The following is a 10,323-nucleotide window of genomic DNA, read 5'->3' on the forward strand; positions in this document are numbered from 1 at the left end:
AGGCGAGGAACTGGGAAGCCCCTGGATTCAGCCCAGTTTCCCAGTGGCCGCCTCTCCTCATGGCTCCCCCGGCCGCCCAGGCGCCTCGATTTCTAAACTAGGGCCGCGGGAACACCCACGCCGGGCCAAAGGCCGCCTCTCGGGAGGCAGGCAAGGGGCAGCCACTTCTCAACAAAGCCACCCCCTTTCATCCCACAGAGGCACCCAGCGGGGTCACTTTTGTCCCACGCGGACTCGGCCGTCCGGGGGCTTCGCCGGCGCTTGGGCCGCTGAGTCAGACCCCGGAGCGGGCACACAGGCCTTGGTGGCGCGGGGAAAATAACTAGGTCCCGACACGCATAGGTTCGTTTTCGTATCATAAAGACATTTATTTAATCTATGAAAATAATGTACAATAAATACTTTCCCTTTTTCCTATTAAAGAATTTTAATAAATAGTCTACGATCTAAACAAAAAAAAAAAGGAAAATAAGTCCCTTTATTTTTACGAAAGCCCCACCTATACTTTAATTATTCCTGAGATTTCGTCGGAAAAGAGTGTAGCAAATGAAATTGTGTGTGGTTTTAAAAGGACGCCCGAATGCCCAACGGGGATATTTTAGAGAAAGATGGCAGGGAGTGGATCAAAACACTAATTCAATAATAATACCTGAATTTTAGCAAAACGCATGTCTATGCGACTGCGGGGGTGGGAAAGGATTTTTTTTTTTCCAGCGTGTAGCTAAGGGCGGAGGTCGCAAAGGCCCAGCGGAGGGCGCGGGTCAGGGGAACTGCAGGTCGATGGCGCACAACGTGCTGGTGAAGAAATCCAAGTCTTCTTCGGAAAAAGGGATCGGGCTGTCCAGCGAGCCCTGCAGGCCGGGGGAGAGACTTCCGGACACCTGGAGACAGGAGTCTGCCGCGAAAAAGTTGAGGTCGGGTGGGAACGGCGAATCCTGCCCTTCCGGGAAGGTGTCGTCTGGCGTGGGCTCGGGCTCCAGCGCGCTGGCCCCGCGCAGCGCACCCGCACCCTCCAAACCAGCGGCCCACGGTCGGGGCCCCGACGTGACCTCGGGCGGGAAACAGCGGGTTTCCTGCGTCTCCTGCGAGGCGGAGGGGCCGCCAGGGCTGACCGCGGGCTCTTCGGCCGGGTCGCCGGCGTCCTCCAGGGCTCCGGCACACGCTGACTCCCCGTCGAGCGGTTCTCGGTGCTGCGTTTGCCGCTTGTGCTTCATGCGCCGGTTCTGGAACCAGACTTTGACTTGCCTCTCAGTGAGGTCCAGCAAGGCCGCAATCTCCACGCGGCGCGGCCGGCACAGGTACTTATTAAAGTGGAACTCCTTCTCCAGTTCCAGCAGCTGCGTGTTGGTGTACGCGGTGCGCAGCCTGCGCGCCCCACCGGCCTCTGCCAGGCCCGGGCCATCTGCGGGGAAAGCAGGCTGGGCGTCACGGCGGGCCACGTCCTCAGCCCGACCTCCATGCAGCTAAAGAAAAAAAAAAAAAACTAACCTCCCCCCACCCTACACCCGCGAAAACCAATACCAACAGAACCCCCCCACACACACTCCAACCCCACCCCAGCGCCAACCCCGTAAGCGGCTGGCGCGCTCTCCGCGCTTCTCCGGCCCTTGTGTGTAAACGCGGCCCGAGGCAGGGAACGCAGGTGGACGGAAAGCAGCTCCTTGAGCCGCCATCACCCCCCCAACCTTGGAGCCCCCCTCTCAAGTCCTCCCTGGAGAATCCCCTCGATCCCGAAGTTTCCCACCCAACGCGGAGAAGGTTCATCAGCGCCTAGCTCTCCAAGTCCCCTTATCCTGGGGTCACCGGAGGGAAGATGGCATTGTTTCCTGCCCCCAGACTCAGCCTCAACAACAACACGCTCATCCCCCTACACAGACACGCGATAGGACCTCAATGGCATCCCTGTGCTTCTAGCTGAGAATAAAGCTTTTCCAGAATCTGCCATAGGAAAAAGAAAAGGAAAAAAAAAAAAAAAAACTGCTGGCAGCGGGCCGCCTCGGACCCCAGCGGCGGGCAGCGTTTTCCAGTCTTGGGAGTCGCGCGGGCAGGGAACCCCAGTGAGCTCACACCCTCTCGGGGCGCCCCCCCGGCCGTCTTCCACGGCTCGCCCCACCCCCACCTCGCTCACCGACCTGCGGGCGCTGCCACCCCGGCGGCCGGGACAGTGGAGGCGGCTGGGGAAGATGTGGCAGGCAGGCTGGGTTTCTTGGCGGATTTCTTCTCTTTCATCCAGGGGAATTCGGGGGCCAGGGGGGCGGCGGGGAGCGGCGGCGGCGGAGCAGGCCCATCTTCGGTTCGCTTTTGGCTCCCGGGTCTCTGAAGGGTGGAGGCGCCGGGCTGGAGGCTGGGGCAGGTTTGCTCGAAAGGAGGAGGAGGAATTAATGTCGAGTCCTTGATTGATGAAGTTTGAAATGTCTCCAAGACAGCGGGGAAGGAAGTCAGACACTCCGCGAGCGATGGCTGGCTGTTTATAAACCCAATCTCCCTCTCAAATTCAAAATTCATGGCTTTCAGTGGTGGGGGAGGGGGCCTTGGGGGGGGAGCGTCAGGAGGGAGGATCAGAAGGGACCCCCCCTCCTGCCCCCTAGGTTTATGGAAGGAAGCGATTTTGGGAGGGGGAGGTTCCGCTCTCCCCCTCTCTCTGTCTCTGTTTCTCTCTCCTTTTTTTTTTTTTTATTTTGGGCCTTTATATTTGTATATTGCTGATAAATACAAGCGTATGGGGACTCTCTCTGTTAAACCCAGGACTGGTGAAATTGCAGGGTATTCGTGGTCACGGGATCTGCCTCGGCCAATCACTCTTCTGGCCTGGTGGAAAACAGAGAGCATTATTTGGTTTAATTGATTCAAAAACTCCAGAGGACCACAACCTGGACACACCGGGAGCCCCTCATTTCCACAAGGGATACCTCACACACTCTCTCCCACTCTCAGCCACTTCAAAGGGATGGGGGTTTGTGAGAACCTGGGAAGTAAGAGAGCCTGGAGGAGATTCATCCCAAAGAATTTCATGAAGCCAGGCTTGACTGCACATCATCAGCCCACACTCCCCATCCCTTCCCACCCTCAAAGAGAGGTACTGGGCCTCTCTCCATGTGGGGAAAGGAGGCCAGTGCTGCCTTGGGGATAGGAGATTCACCATTCCTGGCCCCACCTGGCTTCATTCAAGCCCCCAAAGGCTGCAGTTCAGTCTTGGGGAATGGACAGGCACTCCCAGCCAGGAACCAGGTAGATGGCACTTGGGGTTGGGGAGCGGGCCTCTGGCCTCCGTAGTCAAGTGGCCTTGGTTCCATGTTCTGCCCCTGCTGGTGGGAGGGGGTGGGTCTCCTGCTCTCCTCCAGGACTTGCCCCCTTCCAGATGGCAGGCTCTAACGTGCAGAGGCACATTCAAACTCCAGGCCTGTGTGTGTGGCTATACCCAGTGTACACCAGAAATAAGGGAGCCATTGATCTAACTCTCAAAGCTCTGGTTGATGTAAGAAGGTATGGGGGTGACTTCCCCCCAGGACAAAAGGATTCTCCCTCCCATTTTTGTTTGTTTTTTGCTGTTGCTGTGGGGTTTTTTTTGTTTGTTTGTTTTTAAATCCCTGACAAGACTGAATTCCCTGAAGATGAGGACAGTGGAAGTCAGGACCCCTGAGATGCTCTTCCATTTTTGGCCCTTGGAGGGAAAGGATTTTTTGAAACTTTATTTCCAGGGAAACCAGGATAGTGTGAAGTTTAGAGAGTGTTGTTATTGCTGAGAAGGAGGGGTGGGACACAAGACTCAGAGCCGCCCCCCCCAAGCAATTGGTGGGAAACTAGGCCGCAAAGCAGAAGATGAAAAGTGGATGAGGGAAGATCTTTAAATAAGTGGGTCAGAGGGACGCAGAGGACATGAGGCCATCAATCTTGTCCCCCCCTGCCCCCGCCCCCCCCCCCCCCCGACAGCTCCCTCCGATTCCATCAAAGAATTTGGCTCTTTGGGAAAGCAGAAGGAACATCCCTTAAAAAGGCTGGGGGGGGGGATGGGCTGGGGGAGTACTGGGGAGAAAGGTGACTTGAGGAGAGCGAGGAAACAGATGGGAAATGGGAACAGAGGGAAGGCGCTAAGTTGGTTGGAAAGTTTGCCCGGAGAACGGAGAACTCCCACGGCTCTGGCCTCCCCTCCCCCTCCTGACTGTGGGAGCCCAGCCTGGAGAAGGCCAGCTAGCAGAGAAATGGCAACTGAGCCTGGAGCAGCATCTAGAAACTTTCTGTCACCATCATGCCAGCGTGGGTGGTGGTGAGTATTTTCAAAAGCGGGGCTGGGAAGTCTTGAGCAGCAGGGTGGGGGCGGAGAGGAGGAGGGGAAGAGAAAGGAGGATTGAAGGTGAGGGATTGCAGGGTCGGGGAAGGAGGGTTGGGGAGGGCTTCTCTGAACTAGATAAACTGGCCTGAGACAGGGGTGTGCAGTTGGACTCCAACAGAATAATTATTATTGCCATTTGGAGATATGGGGAGGGGTGGATCTGAGGGTACGCGTGGGGAATAGGCAAGGATAGAGCCAAAAGGTAGTTGGCTTGACGGGGCACAGTGAGGCCTGAGGGAGGATGGGTGCTCTGGTTACCCCCACCAGCCTCTCTGCAGGTCTGCAGCAGCCTCCACAGCTGGTTGCAGAGTCCAGCGCAGCTTTCTGCGGCTCTTAACCCACACCGTTCCTGCAGGAAACGTAGCTCTCTCTAACCCTTGCTGACAGATTTTACGGCCAGATTAGCCAACAGCGGAAAACTTGGGTGTTAAAGGGGGCTGAGCGAGCCCTCCTGGCCTGAGGCATTCCCTCCCCCACGCCCTGTTGTGCCGTGAATCTTAAAGGGCGACTCTTTCACTGCCTGCTGGGGCCAGGCTGAGGCTTTAGCCGGGAGTGCCTGGAATCTCCCGGAAAGGCCGAGACACCCAGCTCAGCCCTGCTGTGCTTAACTTTAAGCCAAATCTCAAATCTTTTCTATCAGGAGATAAATACTCTACCACACCCCCAGAACTAACCAAGGCACCCCATCTAGTTTACATCATTCCCAAGATGTTATCCAGGGAAGACAGAAGAAGAAGGGGAGAAAGAAGGAAAGACAAACCCCTGCGTGTTATTTGATCCCAATCAAACTTTGCATGCTCTTATGCCTTTAAATTATAGCCTGACCCAAAGCTAAATTGCTTGCTGCTTGAATGAGCCTACACCAGTTAAAAATCCTACTTGATCGTGGTGGTGGTGGTGGGGAGGATGTAGAATTCAGGTTGCTTTTTTATTGTTATTTATTGTTGCATAAAGACTGTAATTACTAACCTTGGACTGCCAGGGTGCAACATAAAAATGAAAATAAGCCCTCGCTTTAAGGTTGCGAGGGCCTGGAGCGACTCTCACGGCACCATCCCCCCATCACTACCACCAAATATATGCTCCTAATTAAGCAATGCGGGCGCATCGCTTACAATTAGAATTATGCAACTCTTCAGCAAGCAGCCATCGCTTCTCTTTCAGCGAATTAGCTCCATATTTCAGCCGTCCTGTCTTCTCGCTCTTATCGGCTCCAAAGACGCGGCAGCGACATTTCATCTCTGACAGACTCCCTCTATCCTCGCTCCAACGTGATAAAACTTTTATGGAACCGCAACGAAGAAATGAAGTTTTCCAAAGAATCGTGGAAACTGAGCCCCGCGTTAGCCTGGGGACCATTTTATTTGCACTGGGAGCTTGCTTCCAGCGGCTGCCACCCTCCTCTCTCTTCTCACTAGCAGGGAAAATCAGATGCAAGTCCTCTTCTTCCACCCTGAACTTTATGTAGTAATTTAATTTCTCTTGAGTTTTAAGGTTTGACCTGAGAAATCCAAGCCTGTTTTTTTTTTTTTCAAGATTAATCATTTTCCTTTGTTTTCATTTTAGACCCAATGGTAGTTGGGCTTCAAGTCACGTGACGACTTCTTTGTAGCTCCGGAAGAGGATTGTGAAGTTTAGGTTGCCTGGAAGAAGCAGTAATCGGACAGATTTTTGTTTTGTTTTTGTTGGGTGGGAGTAAGCAGAGGTTGCGGCAAAAGAAATTAGCAGACAAAAGGTCAAAGAAAGAAAAACTGAGAGGCAAGAGACTAGGTAGAAAGATCTAGAGAGAGCACCCAAGTCCTCTTCACCTTGCCCAAACTCACTTCTTAGCTTAAAAAACTGTCAGACTTCCAGGCTATTTTAAGGGAGAAAAACTATATTTAAACCCATGATACATCAAGGGGTCAAAGGGACCTGAGTAAGGGACAAAAAGAAAATGTCTTCCATGTCTTTTATCTATCCGTGGCAAGAGAGGACACTTACAGGGAGCTCTCTAGATTGGACCACCAGGACAAGATAAAATTGATAACAGAAAAATTTATTCAAGAATTGTTTTTTGACAGACAACCCCTTTAAGTAAGGAAAAAAGTAACTACGGAAGAACAAAGTTCCAAGAGAGAATGAAGTCTAAGGCTACAAATTCAGGACTATACAGTGACCATTGGGGAGCTGAGTTCATGCCTGTTAGAACTAATTACAATTGCTCCTAAGTACGAGTTTAACATAAATCTACAGCTCTTTCCTAGAGTACAGCAATAACTAAAATAACTGGCTTTACATGACAGAAAACACAACATCCTTTATAACAAGTAAATACTAAAAAAGTACAATTTTTCCTTTTTTTCCCTTATATAAATACATCATGTAAGGGGATAAATAATACAAAAAAGAAAATAGTTTAACAGGCTATAACCAATAAATATATATGAAAATGTTCACTAGAACACACGCTTTTTGAGGGATGCTGGGTTTCGGCAGGCCCAGGCATCTCTCGAAGTTGTTTTTATATCCATTAAAATGTAAACTCTAAGTGCAACAAAAGTGTCCAGTCAGGAAGCCCAGCAAGGTACACAGGCCCAGCTGCAGCCCCTGCCCCAGACAGACAGTTTGTTCAAATATACCCTGTTTTCACGTTAAGTCAAAGAGAGCAACAGAAGGAAAAAGAAACCCAGGGGAACCTCATGGGGCGGGGGGGGGGGGGGAGGGTGCCGGGGGCTGGCTCTGACTTGGGGTGGGGTGGACCTGCAGCTGAAATGGAGTTTGTGGGGGGAGACAGCAAGAAGGGAAGCCTTCAGTCCCAACAGCTGGGCTGCCTTCGCCTCCTAACTGCCTCAACAGAAAAAAATATATATATTTATTTCTAATATAGCTCTGACTTACAGGATCTCTCGCCATCCCTGAGCCCTCTGAAAACGGCAGTCCACGGGGTGAGGGTGATGAGGTGAATGTCCTAGAGCAGAAAAACATGGGGCTAACCAGGAGTGGGGGAGGAGGCAGTGCCCCCCAAGAACCCTCAGCTAGAGGGGAGCCACATTGAGGCCTCAGGGAAGGGGGAGGACAGTGGACTTGGTGCCCACTGTGTCCAATGTGTTTCTGTAAGAAGAGTTGGGGGGGGGGACAATCAAAATTTGGGAACATTATCCACAGAGGTGGATGATGTGTTTAGTGTTTAGTGATGGCCTAGCCATCTTATCTGTGTGGTTTTTTCCTTAAAAAAAAATGTGCTTCTCTGCCTGGTCTTCCTACTTCTTCCTCTACCCTGCTCTTTAGCCGGGAATCCCAACCTGGTGGTGTCGGAGCCCTGGGGCTGACTGGGGGCTCATCTCCAATCTGCTGTGGATTTCTCTGGGGTTGGCAGGCAGAGGGCCCTCAATGCGGTCACTGAGGTGTGTGTGGGGGGGGAGGGATTCCCAGCCTTCTCTGCCGGGCAAACCTGGCCGTCATCCCTCCCCCCTCACCGTGCCCTGCTTCAGGGACCTCAAGGATGCCTCTCGCAGCTCCACAGCACCTCTCCTCCGCCCACCTCGCCCCTCCACCCGCCCTCTCCCGTCACAGGTGTGTTAATTTGGGCGCTTCTTGGATTCTACCCTGAGGAGGAGGCGGCGCGTGGTGAGAGGAGAGGTCTGTGTAGGTGGGGTGGGGGTCGCACGGTCCGTGGTGCTGGCTGGGGGCCATCGGGGGCGCCCCGTTGTAGTCCAGGTTCCCCGAGGGGTGGTGGGAAAGATGGTTGAGGCCATAGAGGGAGGGCCCGGCAGGGGGCGGCAGCGGATCCGCGTAGCCGCCCCCGCCCACGTACACCGGGCTGCCCTGCATGGTGGGCGTCCCGTACGCACCCCCGTTGGCCTGGAGGACGTGGGGCTCGTAATCGGGCGCCGGGGTCGGGGGGTACTTCTGCGCAGCGCCGCAGCCTTTGAGAGGGGGCTGATAGTTGGAGGGCAGCGCGTAGGCGTTCTGGTGGGCTTTGCCGAAGGCGGGAGGGGATGGGCTCTCGTAGCTGGGGGTCATGGAGTGTAAGGCGTTCATAAAGCCGGCCGTGGACTGCATGGGCTGCGGGGGGCTGCCGGCGGGGGACGGGCCCCCCGACGACGAGGCCAGCCCCTTGGCCTTCTGGTCCTTCTTGTACTTCATGCGCCGGTTCTGGAACCAGATCTTGATCTGACGCTCGCTGAGGTTCAGCAAGTTGGCCATCTCCACGCGGCGCGGCCGGCACAGGTAGCGGTTGAAGTGGAACTCCTTCTCCAGCTCCACCAGCTGCGCGCTCGTGTACGCCGTCCGCGCCCGCTTGGACGCCGCTGACCCTGGAGGGCTCTTGTCCCCTCCCCCGCCGCCGCTGCCCCCGCCGCCCCCGCCAGCTCCTCCTGCTCCTCCTCCGCCGCCGCTGCAGCCCTCTGCTGGATCCGAGGGGGAGGGGTGGGAAGGGGAGAAAATGAAATAAAAGATAATTACTGAACACGCCGAAATTGAATGCATCGTTTCTTAATAAATCCAGGCCTGGACTCAGAGCCCCCGCCGCCCTCCCCTTCCCGTCCCCGCCTTCCCCTCCTCCTCACTACCCCCCCCCCCGCCCGTCGCATTAGCGGACACTCTATAATAGTGGCATTTATTAAGAGACCTGTTCTCCTCTCGCTGCCCCAGCTTATGAAAATTTGATCATGTCACGCAGACACAGCCGCACGGCCATTTATTTAGGGCTGGATTTTTTTTTTTTTTTTTTTGCACGCGCGCGCCTTACCCCTCCCCTCTTTACCCCCCCACCCCACCAATTCCGGGTCTGGGAAGAAGCTCCCCCTCCTGCGGACAGGGGGAAGGAGGTGCCTGGCCGAGGAGAACCCTGGCGGGGATCTGGGCACTCGTGGCGCGAAGAGGCTGCCGTGCCTGGAGGCCGGGCCCCCGGGCCGCGGGAGCGACCGTGATTAAAACCCACAGTCATCATCCTTAATCATCGTCAACCACCGACGACTGCGGCTCCGAGGCCTGGCGCCCCACCTCCGGAGGCCCTCGGCCACGCAGGTGTAGGGTGGGCTGGAGGGAAAGGGTGTGTGTCAGGGGTCACCGCGGCGGCCACCCAACCCTGTTCCCTGGCCGCCTCCGGGGCGCCCAGGAGGCTGGGTGCTAGAATAACAGTGACATTCCTGACCCGGACCAAAGCTGACAAGGAGCAAGGCAGAGAGCTGGTACCTGTGCCGGGGGAGCTGTTTTTCAGCTTGGACGTTTGCCTCGACTCTTTCATCCAGGGGAATATCTGTTTGGTGAGGGTGGAGTTGGAGCCGGGGCCGCACTTGGGGGGGCCGCTTTTGCCGGGCCCGCCCCCACTATTGCTGGTGCTAGTGGTACTGGTGGGTGCCGCGCTGGGTGGGGGTGAGCCCGGCGGGGCGGGCAGGGGCTCCGGGGCCAAGCCAGGCCTCATACAGCTGCCGTTGAGCTCCTTGCTCTTGGCATGTGGGGCGGCGTTGCCCAGGGACTGCAGTGAGCACGCTGAGCGCTGGTAGTCGCCTTCCAGGTGCGCGGTGGCTTGGAAGGGGGCCTGAGGGGGGCCGTCGTAGCCGAAGCCATTGCTGCCAGGGTAAGAGGGGTAGCTTCCAAAGAGGGCTGCCGCTGCGTTGTCGTAGTAGGTGGCTTTCTGCATCGCTGGGCGAGGCCCGGGCTGTGCGTGGCAACTTGCGAGGGCCTGATACCCTCACAACCGGACATTGGCACCCCTGGGGGGTCACGTGACACGCCGGACCCCCCCCCCTCCCCTCTCTGCCTCCTTCCTCCTGGGTCTGTTCCAACCGGGCTGACCTGCAGGGTGAGAGAAGAGACACAGGAGAAGAGGACTGGGGCTCGAATCCATCTTAAGAACTGAAAAGGGAACTGACATCAATAGGGTTCTTTTTTTTTTTTTTTTCTCCCTTCTCCCCTCCCCAACAGCTCCAGATGCTGAGGCCGCATCCCTAACCTGGAGTGGCTCTCTCTTAGCTCAGCACTTTATTTTCAAGGAAAAAGCCTTGGCA

At 55.4% G+C, this 10,323-nt stretch overlaps 2 protein-coding genes across 2 annotated transcripts; both read right to left on the reverse strand.

Annotated features, from left to right (window-relative positions):
- Positions 1-459: 459 nt before the first annotated feature.
- HOXB2 (homeobox B2) lies at positions 460-2,592 on the reverse strand. The gene is made up of 2 exons (XM_004591098.2): positions 2,133-2,592; positions 460-1,402 (listed from the first exon to the last, which is right to left on the reverse strand). The coding sequence occupies exons 1-2, from the start codon at positions 2,503-2,505 to the stop codon at positions 762-764; spliced, it is 1,014 nt and encodes a 337-aa protein (XP_004591155.2). The 5' UTR covers positions 2,506-2,592; the 3' UTR covers positions 460-761.
- A 4,477-nt stretch (positions 2,593-7,069) lies between these two features.
- Positions 7,070-9,956, reverse strand: HOXB3 (homeobox B3). Its single transcript, XM_004591097.2, has 2 exons — positions 9,509-9,956; positions 7,070-8,721 (listed from the first exon to the last, which is right to left on the reverse strand). Exons 1-2 carry the CDS (start codon positions 9,954-9,956, stop codon positions 7,880-7,882), a joined length of 1,290 nt encoding a protein of 429 aa, XP_004591154.1. The 3' UTR covers positions 7,070-7,879.
- Between the last annotated feature and the right edge of the window lie 367 nt (positions 9,957-10,323).

This window comes from Ochotona princeps, chromosome 17 (genome assembly GCF_030435755.1).
Source record: "Ochotona princeps isolate mOchPri1 chromosome 17, mOchPri1.hap1, whole genome shotgun sequence".
Classification (NCBI taxonomy): domain Eukaryota; kingdom Metazoa; phylum Chordata; class Mammalia; order Lagomorpha; family Ochotonidae; genus Ochotona; species Ochotona princeps.